We start from the raw sequence: 15,464 nt of genomic DNA on the forward strand, positions 1-15,464 counted from the left end.
ATTATATCTAATCTAAATCTGCCCTCTGTCAGTTTAAAACCATTACTCCTCATCCTATCCCTACACCCCCTGATCAAGAGTCCCTCCCCACCTTTCCTGTAGCCCCTTTAAGTACTGGAAGGCCACTCTAAGATCTCCCTGGAGCCTTCTCTTCTCTTCTCCAGCTGAACCCCCCCCAACTCTCTCAGCCTGTCCTCACAGGGGAGGTGCTCCAGCCCCCTGATCATTTTTGTGGCCTCCTCTGGACCCGCTTGAGCAGGTCTGTGTCCTTCTAATGTTGGCGACCCCAGAGCTGGACACAGCACTGGAGGCGGGGGTCTATATCATTTTATCAACAATACTTTTAGGAACATTTCCCGTTCAGCCTACATTTTTACAATTATCAGTTTCACCTTTCTCATCTTTTTGGTCCTCAGAGAATCCGTCTTAATCATAGGCAGAACTGGACACAGCTTCCATGACTGAAAAATCAACAGAAATACAGTTTTGACAAGAAATCATTTAAATTGCAAAGGAAAACCAGCAAAAAGGTAATCTTTTTTCTTTTTGCTCCATAGAGAAGGTATAATTTTGTACTGTCTCAAAATGCTGTCAGCCATTCACTAGGCCTTTGGATAAAGTGAACAGAACTGAAAATAGAAACTGAGCTGGTCAATGCAGCAAACACATTGTCCAAACATCACCTTTCTCTGTGTGAACATAATAACCCAAAATGGGGTGGGGGGAAGATATTTTATTGAAGCTGTGTAGACACCAATGGATAAGCCTGGAGTAACTCTTACTTTCTGTTTAAGATAAAAATAGTTAATCAATAAGGAGTATTCCCAACCTTTTAATGAGAACAGGACAACAACAAAATAAATTTAAGAAAAAAAAAGGAAATAACACTGAAGATTAAGGCCATATGTCAGCTGTAGTAAAAAACTGCCGAGCATGATGTAGTGCCCAGGTGGACACGGGACAAAGAGGCCAAGTACTGTGCCTTCCTCCCAAAATTTCCTCCTGTGTGCTTGTGCCTGCAGGAGGTGGGCAGCCCCTAGCCTGGCAGGTTTGAAGTCTAGGTCTTCCTATAGGGAAAGTTTGGCAGCGGGTGATCTCTAGGGTGTCCTGTCCCGGTCTGGTTGTGCTGCAGCTGTCTCCCTGCAGATGCTCAGAGCAGCTGGTGAGCTGAGAGCAGACAGCAAGCGCCGCAGTTTGTCGGCAGTGCCCCTTGGCACTCGCAGCAGCAGCAGCATGCCCCTGGGTGAGCCACTCTTACTGGCAGCTGTACAAGGAAAAAGAGTTTTCAGAGACCTAAAAGTAGTTCCTATTGCTCTGAACAGGGACTACTTACTCTTTTGCCCTATTGTTCTAAGGCAGCAAAATCTTACTGCATATCACTTCAATGTAAGCCATGTATGCTTAGTACTGGGAGTACAAGTTCTCATTTTGAAGATTCCCTGGTGCTATTTGTTCTTTGCTCAAGACAGCTTATGAGTCCAAGCTATTGAACATGCCATTAAGACTCTAAGGCAGAGTACTGGCACAGTCACAGTTCCTGCCCCTCATCTCTCCTGAACAGGAAAATGAAAAACCACAGCCATCTCAATTGATTTCCAATAAGCAAGCAGTTAATTCCTTTTCTAGTGACTAGCTGATTGCCCAGGTGATGAGGATCAAAGGAGAAAGCAGGCTGGGAAGCAAGCCAGTCAAATTCACCAGGGAAAAGCACAGGAACTCCATGAAAACTGACCCTGAGAAAGCAAGTGGAAAATGTTAGGCTCTTGGTGGGTTGAGAAACATCAGGCTAGGGATGCACTCTGTAGGACTACTCTAGTGCCTCCTTCCTGATCTGCATTACCTCAGAAGGAAAGCTTACTAGTTGAGCTGTTTCTTAATCTGAATTCCTTATGCCTGTTTACCCTATTTTTTCTGATTTTCTTCCTCCTCCTGTATAGAAGTAGCCTCTGAAACAAATAGTATTTCCAAAATCTTGAGGCATGACCAGACAGCTCTGTATAACTTGTTAGCAAGAGGGGAAACATGCATCAACTATCTCATTCTCTGATTCCTGTCATTTTCTCCAGCATAAAATACTACTTGAAGGGGAGCCCATTACTGCTACTATCTATGGCATGTTGGCTTAGCTTGTTTCTCTTTGGTTTCTGTCCCAGTGTCAACTCCTTTAAGGCTGAAACAGGTCTCTCGTTCAGGAGTTGCTGAACCAGTAGCACCTCTTTAAATTTCTTGAAAGTGAAGCGGAGATTAAACCACTGTTAAAAACCAGTGTTAAAAACTAGGCTTGTCCTTGCCTCATAACAATGTTCAGGCTACTAGACTTTGAGGACTTAGGGAATCTGACAGGGTGATTTTGGTTAAGCACCAAAACTTAACACATCTCAACATGCAATAATGGGACAAAAGAGAAGTTCATTTTTCACCACACAGGAAGCCACAAACAAAACTGTTCTTGAATTTCTCCTTTGACATGTTTCTCTCTATTGCTACAAAGAGATGGAAGCCCAAATCATAGGATCTTGATCAGAGACGTGAATGAAAGGATTTAACTCTTACGTTATTCTGTTCTTTTGTGGAAACCTATTGAACCCTTTCAGGTGTGCTGATTTATTGCTTCAGTTGATCCTTTCGGTGAATGGAAAGTCTTCCCAAATGTAAGCCCCTGGATAGACAGGAAGAGTTCCTGTTTTAAAGATAGCTGAGGGCGCTGACAAGCTGAGTGTATCATCAAAGGCAAGAGGCATTTATGATTAGGTAAGTCTGGCTGGCTGTCCAGAACTTCCTCATTCTAACTGCTGGATTGCTGCGCTCTTGATGCAACACCAACACCATGGAAATAATAAATGTTGTAACCAGTTTTGATATTCAGAATAAGTGTCAGAACATAAAAAGCTGAGTTTAATACTCCGAGGGAAAACTCAGGACCTGTCTCAGCTTCAGGGTCAAGGGAAATTTTGGATGCACAGTTGGGGGAATCAAAGGCAGAAATATATTCTCCTGGCTCTAGTTTTTGTCTTTTCTTTTGCAGAGGTGAAAGAGATCCAGTTCTTTAGTTCGTACCCTATAAAGACAGAATGTAGTTTGTACACAGCAGGAAAGAGCTCTTTTAATTGTCCCTTGTCCCACAAAACAAAAAAGGATTTTACCATCAAATACGATTTTCTTTTTGCTTTCTCAGTCTTCTTGAAGTTCAAAAGGTTCTGCTTAAAGCAACAGCCCAAGTATTTTTAATAATCCAATAGAAATGTCACCTGTTCAGATACCTTTCAACATTCCAAACCCAAGAGGAGTGCTCTGAATCCTGGCTGGTAGAAGACCCATTGTTACAACCACCTGGGCAGCGTTTTCTGAGCAGCTCTGTCTCAGCTCTGACAGACATGGAGCCCACCACAGCCACACAGCTCACTAATACTACAGCGACAACATGGATTAGACAATACAACACAAAGTTGAACAAATTATATTAAGACTTTTATCTTAATGCAGGATACACATGCTTAGTTAAAAAATACAGAAACATGAAGAAAAATGTAACACTTAGTACACTAGAATCTCTCAAACTTAACTGGATAAACCCTCTCAAATACTCTATACATTTTTTTTTTTCTTTTTACAAAACATTTGAAAATGCCAATCCTACAAACTGATATAAAAATATCATCTCTGGAACTTTTTCCTAAAACCATTAAAAGTTCTGTTTCATGCAAAAACATACTGTACAACTTTCGTTATTTCTGATAATTGTGAGGTAATTGATCTCAGGTGCAAAATGAGCAGTAAATGCAGTAATACTCTAACAATGTTTCTTGAACTCCTGTAGCTGATCATCAATTAACTTTTAAAAGCCCTTTAAATTTGGCCTAACCTATCTAAGACTACTGGGGCCATGTCCACCCTTTGTAAAAAGGGAAAAAATGCAGGCCTTTCCAGAGTCCTCTGTCCTCTTCAATGAGTTGTTTATTCCGTGGCATTGTACTAGTGCAGTGATTTTCATCTTGTGATCTTAGCTCATCTAGAAACATCTGTGAAAGGTTACCTATGAAAAGCAAACCTATTGTTCTAAGATAACTAGGACCTTGTCTTGAATTCAGCACTGAAGCCCTGTAGGCTTCAGAATACAAAGGTGTAACCCATTCACCTGATTGAGGTCCAGGTACAAAAAAATCTTTCTTGTGGTATAGCTGATTGCGAGTGCATCAGAGCCTGATTCTCAGGGTATATATGCTAACAATTAGGACCTTAAATAAACAGTATTATCCTCATGCCAAGCTGTGTGATAAAATAATTATCGGTCTTTTAAAAACTAAAAGGTGCTACGCTGAAATCCAAATTGAATATCCTCTTGCCAAGGCCACATTTTTAAAGTAGTATTCACCTAACATCTACTTACAGTCTGAATTCTGATATTCTTCAAATCAAGGAGTAGGAACTGCTGATAAGGGAGTCTGAGGAAACTTCATACATTAATATGTTTATTCTTTTTCTCTGACAATGAAAAATATAGTAAAGTAGGTTCACTGATATAGTATCAATGCATAGAACTTCTGAAGCCTGAAATGGGGCAGAACAAGCACATCAAAAATATACTCACTTGTCTTTCCTTATACAAAGTGCTCTCAATTAATATATTTATGGGAATTAAAAGCAGATATTTTTATGCACATCTGTGACGTTTAGCCTTTTTTCCATCTAGTTTCCTATTTTTCAAATCATTAGAACTACATTATATAGTTAGGCAATCAGTTTTCAAAGCACTTTACAATTTTTCTCCTTTGAGTCTTCACAATACCACTGGTAAGAAAATAGTTCCCCAGTTCCCTCCCCAAACTGAAGCAGGGAGGAAAAGCAAATCGCTGCAAAGGAAGTTGGGCATGGTGAGACTGAGCACTCAGAAATTAATGCCTTGAGGACACCAGAATTACTTCAAGTCTGTATTAAACAAAGTCCTCCTTAGTGATGTAGTGTAGTGATGCTGTGATGGTACCATCAGAACTGCTATTGCTCTATGTTATTTAACATGAAACAGAAAGGATTTTTGCATAGGAAGAAACAGAAGGATCAGAACCCAGTGGCATGACAATGGTTTCTTGGTGCTAATCAAAGCCAGGACTCTCATTCTAAAAAGTGGCAAAAATACCTTTTGCTGTTTGAAAATTTACCCCCTGCCCCATTAAGATAAATAGCTCTTGCAGACTTCTCTGAATGGCAGATTTAAACTTCATAGTTGAATACTGTAACGCTACACAAACACTAGTTTTATATACAAATTCTACTGGGTGATTTGATTAATAAATGGTATCTTATCAATAGGTCTATGTGCTCTGCTTCTGTGAATGAACTGGTTTCGTTTCATGAGCTGGTCGTTAGGTTAGGGTGCTCACAAGCTGCATCAGACATTTATAATACCAAGTGTTATGACAGATGAAATACTATATATGCTGTTATGGAAGCAGGAATGTTTCAAATTAATTTTACATTAAAATTCTGATTGCTAAACCTCAGTGCTTTGTATCTTCAAATCACTTTAGAACCATGAAATAATTAGCGCTCAAAATATTCCCAAATTAGCACCATTTGCTGATAAGAAAATCTGAGGGAGGAAAATGGATTTTACAGAGTGCAGGCAGATTTTTCTTTTCATTTCAATGTTTTTTATTCTAAATGGAAATGAGATATGCAGTTGTCTAAATCTGTGGTTTCTCATCTAAAAATCCCAGTATTTTAGTCTGCAAATTAATACTGGAATATGAAAATATGCTAACAGATAGCCAAGGTCTGCATTAGAAGAGCCATTTACACCTTTGCAAATGCCATGGACAAACTTAGACAAAGCAGGACTGTTCACACTATCTCCCGTCATAGCCAAACGGGCTGGATGGGAATGGGCAACCTTGTCCCACTCCACAAGGCTCTCCTGTGACTCAAGGCACCACTACGACATGTTTATAAGCCTCTTTGTAAAAGTGATTTCTTTTCTGTCAGAGCTTGATTGGGAAAAAAAAAAAAAAATGTTTCTAGGGTCCAGAACAAGTTTCAGCCAGTATTTATTCCTGATTGCTTGCACTCCTTTTTCTCCTTGTGGCTGTATTTATGTTTGGATTGAACTGTCTTTATCTTTCTCATTATTATCTTCTTATAAAGACATTCTTTATACTTGTATCTTAGGCTAAATAAATCAAGCTCTTCTGGTCTTATCTTGCAGAATTGTATCCACTTCATTGATACCATTCCAGTATCTTTCCTCAACATCTAGCTACTGCAATTTCATTTAATTATTTGGCCTCTGCACAGAAGCTTGAATACTTCTCCATCCCAACTGGAAATTCGTCTCCTAGCACAGGCTGAGCTTTCATAATTGTATCAAATTGCATCTGAGTCATCTTGTGACAGACTCTATAACCAAAGTCCTTTCATTATCAATTAACAAGAAATTTAACAAAATACTTTGTTTACAAGTGCATGAGCTAGTATTTGTACAGTAAAATGTCACCCTATTCATTTCATTGCCTTCAGTGTTCAGACTCTTCCAGGGTTTTTTTAGTGTGTACCCTGATCCTTCTCTAGATCAGTGCTCTGAACTTGTCATCAGCCCCAGCCTTGCAGTATCTGTGCTTTAGTGATTAATGAAAATGCTAAGCAAATTCAGTTACAAGACTGATACATAAGAAATTCCATTTGCAGCTGCCACCCAACCCCCACTTTCTTTTCAGTATTGCCTTGTTTCCTTTAGCAGCTGCTTACACACCTCATCATCACACTGCTTGTTCCTATTTTCTCTATTTCAACTGTGTTTTCCATATTTTCTACACTTCCAGTGTATCAGATCCTCCAGATCTACAAAATCTGCACTTGCTTGGTTGTGGCAGGCCCAAGCAACTTTGCTTTTAGCCATGGAAATTCTGCAGACCTCATCTACTCCCTTTACCTGCAGAGTGTCTTGTGCATCGCTCTCATTCTCCACTTTAACCTGTTTTTTCCAGCAGGGGATTCAAACCTTACGATTTACAGTATCAAACCAGTTTTTCTTTTCTATTTTAATAGGAAGTCTGCAGCAAAACCACATCTGTAGCAGACACTGCACAAACAGGAAGAGTTTAGCTCTACACTAAGCTGATATCAAAACTAACTTTTCCCTTGCAGTTTAAACTTCTGACTCCTCATCACTCCATACAAATATCAGAATTTAAACTGTTCAACAGAACTTAGAGCTAAGAAACTAAAGGGTATAACAGAAAAAGATCATACCTTCTTTCCTTATAATATAAACCAACTTTTAATAATAAAAACTTCTATCACGTTTTCAATGAGAATAACATACACATTTCAATGTAAAACAGTGCACAGTGTAAATGCCCTTAGAAACTCTTCTATGCATCTTTTATGTTTACAGTGACTGCATAATGTGGGCCAGGATCCTCACCAGCTGTGGAAATCGCTGCCGTTCTGCTGAACAGAGCTGATGTAGACAAAGTGAGGATCTTGGCCTATGTGTTCTTTTCATTTTTGGGTGTTCCTACAGTTCTTAAAATACTAAGTACATTTTAAGTTGAGGATTCAGTAAAGAAACATCCTTTTCTTCTTCAAACAGCAAACTGCAAGAATAACTCTCCAAAATTAACAAAAAGTGCATTGAAACAATGATCTGTTCATCTGGCTGCAAAATGTATACTCATTAACAAACCCTGTATCTGACAGCTGGCGATTGATGGGTTGTCTCAGTTCCCTGCAACAGGTTGCTGTAGGTCAGAGGAAACAGTTAAAAATAAGATATTAAACAAAACACGTTACTTCCCAAAAATTATTTTGGTCTGTGAGTGAAGAAAAAAACCCAAAACCCAAGGTTCAGAACAATCTGTATTCCCAAACTTGTCATAAGACATTTTGTGTTGAAGTGTAGATTAAAAAAATTTAAGAGACCTTCATATCCAAATAGAAGAAGTCTAATTTTAGTTTTTGAGTTGGTCTGGATGTTAATAACATAAAATTAAGCCAGCTAAAAACCAAACAACATCACAAATAAAACCCCAAAACCTTTATTTTTCTAGAATATACATCACTGCAAAGCACTTCTGGATCTCCTAACTAGGAACTGTTTTAACCGAGGCTGTGGAGAAACACAAGAACAGTAAGTTCCTACACACCCTTCTACTGACACCTGCTACAACTGAAATTCGTTAGGGATGGATGGTCATTTTAAGGCACTCGCTCCAAAAGAACATTATTTCTGTCCTGAGACTGCTGACATGTTTCAATTAGTTTCAGCCAGTAATCTGGAAAAAATTACTGTGTTTAGGATAATACTGACAGAATGGAGAACAATTTTTCAAACAAGAAAAAATAAAGTACATTATATACATGATTCCTTTTTTCTTTTAACTTAAAAGCATCCCTAATACATCTTAATAACTGTATTAAAGACTACTTAAATATTGAAAGATTTTAAATAATGTAGATTTTTTCAGTAAACTGGGAGTAGCTGTGTAATTGCCAGCATATTGGTCCCATTTTAAACAATATAATTTTTATTTAAATCTTGTATATATAATAACATGATCGAAAACACATATTCCACTCCACATAAATAAGTATAGTTCTTCTGACCTGTTTTAAAAACTACATCTGTTCAAATAATCAGATTATAAGACTGTATTTTTCCTTTGTAAAGTTTCCTTTAAAATCCTTCGCTCCCAATCTCTCCTCTTAAATAGTTCTGTATTTCCAGAGCGCATAATAGAGCATTAGTAAAAAGAGTTAATCAAAAACCTGAAAGCTACAGTAAGTAAAATGAAGTAATGTTAAGAAGTATTATGGAATGTATACTCTGCAGCATAGAGAGATTGGTTCTCACTGGGCTGAAGTGGAAAATTACTCCCGAAGAAATTCTTTATGTTCATATTTGAATAAACCATAGATTGTGCTATTCGTTGTTCAAAAGTGCAGGTCAGTTCATGAAAAAGTGGTGTTTATGCAGCTACTGCTCCAGGATGCTGACCAAAATTATGCTGGCAATTAAATGGATGCCAGATGCAGTACAGGGAGAGAGAGATACACCATTCTGGATTTTCCTAACCAATCCGTATCTTCAAGTCCACAACTTTTAGGTGGCAGCACAAGCAAGTCATCAGTAAAACCACGCTTTCTTGAAATGGAACCCTCACTTTTCCAGGCATCTACCAAACGGCAGTAACATCCAGCTTAGCTCTGTGGTGTTTGTTTCAAGAATTTCTTCTAGAAGTCAAAGCAATACAAGAATCCCTGCACGTGCTGCAGGAGTTCAAAGGCAGGTTCTCGGTGCCTGGGTGCAGCAGCCTCGTCTCCTCTTCCTCTCTGGATTCAGCACTATCAGTGTCAGTTCCGGGGTCCTCAGGCAGGGCTGCTCCCCGCCGAATGCTTGAACGGTGCTGCAACATAGGTGGTCCTCTCACTTCTATAAATCCCCATCTGTAGGTGGCTGGCACAACCTATAGAGTCTTCAAGGCAGATAAAGGGTACGGTATTAAATATCAAAATATCATAAGGATGAAGATATAAAGTTACTTTGCCTGTACCATTCTGCAAGCTTTAGCAATAACCTGATATTCCAGAATACCACCATTTTTAATTTTAATAATTGCAAATTTAGAAGTGCCACTAGTTATTTATTAACTAAAGCATTTACTATCATTGTTTAAATACTATTCGAGACCTTCCATCACTCTCTTTTAACTTTGGCCCAATTTGAGTCTTCTCTCTTTTTCTATGTATTTTGTTTTAAAAACAGTTCAGCACTTCTCCTGAACAAAGAGTTCTTTACCCCTCATACAGACTGGGATACCAAACAGATAAAAGAACACATTTGCTTGTTGACATGGTTGAACAAAATTTAAAATTAGTAACCGTGTTTTCAGAGAAATCACAAGATTTGCAAATTGAGGCCAGTGGTTAAACCTAAGCACATCTTGACTGTCATTCATATATGACTGTGGTAGATTTTTCTTGGCTTTTTCTACTTTACGTTTGAATAAACTCAAGTCTTTTATAACTTCTCTTTTAAGACTGCTACTGCAGAGTTTGGCAAACCTCTATGCTACGAAATATGATCCTGAGAATTAACATAAATTCACCAGATCTCCTTTTAACTTTGCTCAGTTTTATTTCACATTATGATGATGGAACCCAGTAGGAACACACATTTATTGCCCTGAAATAATCCAAGTAAATAGTCCTGGAATTTGTCATTGTGATTTAGAAGGTACACAAAAGAAGAGGAATGCCTCATCTTATTATTTGTTTGTAAAGCTGTTTCTTTTTGAACATACCATGCTGTTATGGTCATAAAAATGGAACCAAAGTAACGTACAGCCATTAATAAGGAAAAATAACCATGCTGCTAAAACGCTGATGCGTGACACTGGGGACACAGTACAAGAGCCAACACAGTCTATTATTTTATTCCTCTTTGAAACAGCAATTACAATTCAACAGGAGGATAAGGTTCTAAATGAGAAATATTGCTCTTTTTAAGGTCTCTGAGAAAATAAACCAAGGCCAGACTGTTACAGTAAGCAACATCACAGTCTCCTAAGGCTTAAAATAATTTCCTATAAACATTTTGAGGAGTAGGTAGGGGAAAAAAAAGGAGGCAGGGCTTGTTCAGACTAACTCAGAAGTCTTAATGGGTGAATAAGATATCAGGGTTAAGGAAGTCTTCTTGACACTGAACAAGTATGTTCTTTGGAGGACTCCAGCACTAGCAAATACACTCTCTACCTGAAGGGATGGCTCAGACTTTCCCAGATTTTTTCTGACACTGATTCCTGCATGCCAGAACTGTTTTGCCTTCATGTAAACAATGCCATTTGACAAAAGTAGAATCAGAAGTTTCTCTGATATTTGTACAGACTGATTCTGTATATATTGTCCTTTAAATCATGACTATTTTTTACTACCATTGTGGGAAAATGCTGTGTTACAGTTTACTAAAGAGTATTCTCTTCACTCTGATATATGAAATTGGAGGAAATTGACCAGAAAGGACACTTTTCTTAAAAATAAGGGTATTCTTATCCTGCAGGGAGAGATGATGAACATCTCTAGCTCCTGTTAGGTGCAGTAGGATCCACAAATGTACAGTGCTTTTCAAAGCTGTCTTCTAGACAAAAACATATAGCCCTGGGCAACTAATCTTCCTTAGAGCTGCACTACTGTACAGTGACTCTGACTTGAAGTTCTCGCTCTCAAACCTGCTCTGCCATAAATGAACAGTCAAGCCCTTCCAAGCACACAATAGTATTAGCCTATGAATTATCTTTGTATATTTGCAGTCGGATTTGCCATTGGGGAATTTTCTTTCTAAGCATTCCACAGATGGCTGTCAATCACTAGCTTTGCCAACTCACAGCAACAGTCCAAAAAAGACCCTTCTCTCTGATGTTACATTTTATTCAGAAAATGCAAGAACCTTTGAGGTTAATCATCTGCAAATTTTAAGCAGAAAAGCTAATTAATCTACAGTGCACTTAGTTTAGTACAGTAAGAAAGAAGAAGAGGAATTTTTTTCTTTTTTCCACTATTGATTCTAAGGAGATCTTTGGTTATAGCAGGAACTTCACAATTGTTACAGAAACATAAAACCAGCACTCAGATAAAATGCATTAATACTCAATAACCTACCGAGGTGCACATTGTGGCATTTGGTCCATCACTTTCAGGTTCTTGGCAGAGATTTCAACCCTTGGTCCCTAAGGAAACAGAGAATTTACGGTACTGACAGTATCGATAAAGCATATGATCCTTAGGGGAAAATATTATAATGGGAGTATGGTTTCTATTTGAGAATCCATTAACTACTTTTAGAAGACTTGGAACCCATTGGGTGGATACATTAGTCATCTGTGTTTACTTAAAAGATGGAATTATTCCCTAAGCACTTTAAAAGCGCTGCTGTCTAGCACTAGGGAATTTCTGCTATTTAACAGAGTGAGACTTGTTTTTTTCATATACAGAAATTGTCTTAAATATACTGAATAGTCTCCACCTTCTATCCATCAAGGCACACACCTCATAATATGTACACTAAGGCATATATTTTAATTGCTGTAATGGCTGTACATGCAAAAGTTAATTTCTTCCTGTCAAATATACATGTAGCTCATTCAGACATCCACAGAAGTTTGGCTACATTGGTTTGTAGTACGCCAAATACAACACAATACATGGGTGTCTGTGCAGTGATGTTACTGCAATGAAAGCGGTGGCATGCAGCAGACACACACCCAAATACTTACTTGCTTTCGCATGATGTCTGTAGCCTGCATGATGCACTTGGGCAGAAGTCCATGACTTCGAGCGAGGATGGCTGCTTGCTCCAAGGACACACTCAATGTACTTCTGAACACGGGAACAAGAGATACTAAATCACAGATCGTATTTTAAAATGTATAAACAGGTATGTACAGAACACTTACCTGTTAAGTATGACTTCTGTTAGCTAGTGTTCTTATATTTACTGTTTTCATATTTTTACTTACAAAACTATAACACCACCTCAGGCCTGCATTTCCAGTCTAGTTACACCTCAATACTATAATTGCTTGAGTCCCCAGCATCATTACTATAAGGCTATATTTCACTGCTCTTCTGCACTGATTCATAGGAAGTTATTCACAAATGAATTTTTTCTTTACTCAATGGTTTTGAGATACTGAAAGAACAGTGGTGTGTTTAGAATCAATGCTTGCACACACCGAGATTCTAAAGCTATTTTTGAGAAACTTCCTACATTTTGAGTGTGTGACTGAAGACAACATGGACTGAAAGTTATATGCAATGAGATCACTGAGTCAGTTGCATTGGTTGATGCACTGAAACATAAAAAAGTTTGTGTGTCAATACTTATTATTAACAAAAGTACTAAAAGTCAAAACCTACTCTAAAATAAAGATGGCGGTAGATTTAGGTCCTTATTATATATATTCCCTTGTGATCTATGTTTCTATTGCTTTGGACAGAATCAAATCTATTGCTCAAACCTCCAGAAGGGACAACAATTCTCATCACACCAGTAACATGTAGGTTTCTTAAATGTCACCTTTGCATCCCGGTGCCACACATAGTGATCTGACAGGCTCCAAGTCGATAACAGAGCTCAGAGGATATAGGCAGCAGGCCAGCTCCTGATGTGGTACTGCTAGAATATCCTGACTGCGGTGGTTTTGTATTAATGAAAGACTTCATCAGCCTGCAAAGCTCATCCATTGCATTAATGGGGCGAATAAGCTAAACAAAGCAACAGGGGGAAAAAAAAAAAAAAAGGATCAAAAGGATCAGTGGCATACTTACACCTTCACTTATAAAGACATTTAAAATTCTTTATTCTATGTCTAACAAAATAATCTACACAAGATTAACTGCCACACAGTAACAAATATTTAGAATATATATGAACTTTGGAAGTGGAAAAACACAATTACTTAGGTTTGAGGTGAATTCTGCAATTATCACAAATCACATGGATTATTTACAATGTATATTACAACTGCAAAGACAGTCTCTGATTTTGTCTTCCCTGCAGTAGTATTTAATGCCTTACATTCACATATGTCACCTTCCCAGTTAAAAGACTGTCTTTACATGAGATGCTCTAGAACTGTGAACAAAGCATAACTTGCAAATTGGTTTGTTCATTTTCATGAGTCTGTGGGAAAGGAAAATTAATTCATTCTGTCTAACATCAGACACCGCATTTAGCAGGGCAGTCAGGGTGATAGGGAGTCTTATTAGAGCCTAAGTTAAGGGATTTGTGTCTACCCCAATTTTGCACATTTTCTTCTAAACAAAAGAACTGCAGGCAAGCTTCACAGAAATTCAGATCATTTCTTCAGGGTAGGGAATGTTGGGTTTGTACAGGTCTGCCATATGGGTATCCCATGACTGGGATTTAGAGATGTAGAAATACTATTTCTGTGAGAGAATTTATTGTAGAAATAAACACAATAACAATACCTGGTCAATCTTCACTGCAGTAGTATTGGAATCAGTGGGCAAGTTTGATCTCTCTAGGTAAAATGTCCTGCAAAAAGGACAGAAGGATCACATTAGTTGGTGTGTCTCATTTCAAGCACATATGTGTAATACCAGCTTGTATAGAACATTGGAGAAAAACATGCTAATAACCTTGTACTTCAAGATCTGCTTTCTTATTGAAGCATTTTGATTGAAGTAATTTACAGAATCTGTACTAAAATATTTCAAACAACCTTTTTTATGTAATTTTAGCTCTGCACAAAATTCTGAAGTCAAATTAGATGGGAATTTCATCCTGTACAGTGCACTACTTCAGAACAAGCTTAACTGTGGGAAAAATATTAACAGGTTTCCCACACAATGAGGATCTCCTGTAATCATATTTGCACAAGAAACCTTCAGGAACAGAATCTCCTTTTCATTACATTTTAAGGTCCTTAGCAAGAAGCACTCTTCTTTTCAATGTCTTTTAAATCAAAAGAGAAGCATGAAATACCTGAGTTTACGGTAGTATTGCTGCACTTTTTCAAGTGAAATACCATTAATTTGCTGTGGAAGTTCTTCTAGAGATGAGCCAGCTGGTTGTGATTGCCCCTCCATACTCTCCAGAGCTGAAAAAGAAAACAATTTACTAAACCTACATTATTAACTTTCTTTTTATTCATTTATTTATTTATCTATATATCATTTCACTGCTCAGCAATGACTGTTTGATCATGCCAAGGCTGATATTGTTACTGCACAAGTTTAATGCATCTCCCAGTATAGGAATATAGCAGTAGTATCATAAAGGTGAGCCTCACAAAAAGCAGTTCTATCTAGCAGCAATCAATCCCTGTTAATAAACCCTCAAAGGAAATTTCCTGTATTCTATTTTGGTGTGAGCATTTGCTTATCAAGTAAATTTCCAGCCCAGATGATTCTGTCATGGTGTATGCTTTTAAAAACACTTCTCTGTAGCCTGGGAACATCTCCTGATACCTTCCTATATCAGATTGTCCATGCAGTCCAATGTAATGTCTCTATGGCCTTTACAGGAAGACATAAAAAAGCCCCAAGCAGGCATATCCTCTTGTCATGACTGTCATTCTCACATCTAGCACTCCCCAGGTCTTCCTAGAATAGAAACATCTGCTTCTTAAATATGTCTGTGGCTCACAGCTGCATTATGTTAAGAGCTTCATGGTCATTCTTTATTTTGAGTCTTTCAACATCATCAGTTAGCTTATTTTTCTCAAGAAAGCTTTTTATAGACACCTTTTGTAAAGAGCACCGTGTGCAGTTTCAAGCTTCCCCCATTCTGAAACCGAGAAGGCAGTTTGGAGAAGTAGCAGCTGTCAAGATAAAAGATAACCTTCAAGGCCTGACGACTTCCTTCAATGTGGTAGAAGACATGAGTATCTGGAAAAATAAAGATAAAACACTTGCTGCTTTACCACAGCAGGAGAAATGTGAAACCACTG

The 15,464-nt window shown here is 38.0% G+C and overlaps 1 protein-coding gene across 4 annotated transcripts in view; it reads right to left on the bottom strand.

Moving 5' to 3' along the window:
• Nucleotides 1-3,488: 3,488 nt before the first annotated feature.
• Nucleotides 3,489-15,464, bottom strand: part of PREX1 (phosphatidylinositol-3,4,5-trisphosphate dependent Rac exchange factor 1) — a 173,002-nt gene continuing 161,026 nt past the window's right edge. For all 4 annotated transcript variants that reach the window (XM_074920070.1, XM_074920071.1, XM_074920069.1 and 1 more), the window contains exons 34-40: nt 15,259-15,402; nt 14,498-14,612; nt 13,981-14,047; nt 13,067-13,254; nt 12,264-12,366; nt 11,650-11,717; nt 3,489-9,467 (exon numbers count right to left, since the gene is read on the bottom strand). In XM_074920070.1, the coding sequence (XP_074776171.1) occupies nt 9,425-9,467; nt 11,650-11,717; nt 12,264-12,366; nt 13,067-13,254; nt 13,981-14,047; nt 14,498-14,612; nt 15,259-15,402 (728 nt within the window). In that variant the 3' untranslated portion in view covers nt 3,489-9,424. The remainder of the gene's footprint in view (nt 9,468-11,649; nt 11,718-12,263; nt 12,367-13,066; nt 13,255-13,980; nt 14,048-14,497; nt 14,613-15,258; nt 15,403-15,464) is intronic.

This window comes from Athene noctua, chromosome 16 (genome assembly GCF_965140245.1).
Source record: "Athene noctua chromosome 16, bAthNoc1.hap1.1, whole genome shotgun sequence".
Classification (NCBI taxonomy): Eukaryota; Metazoa; Chordata; class Aves; order Strigiformes; family Strigidae; genus Athene; species Athene noctua.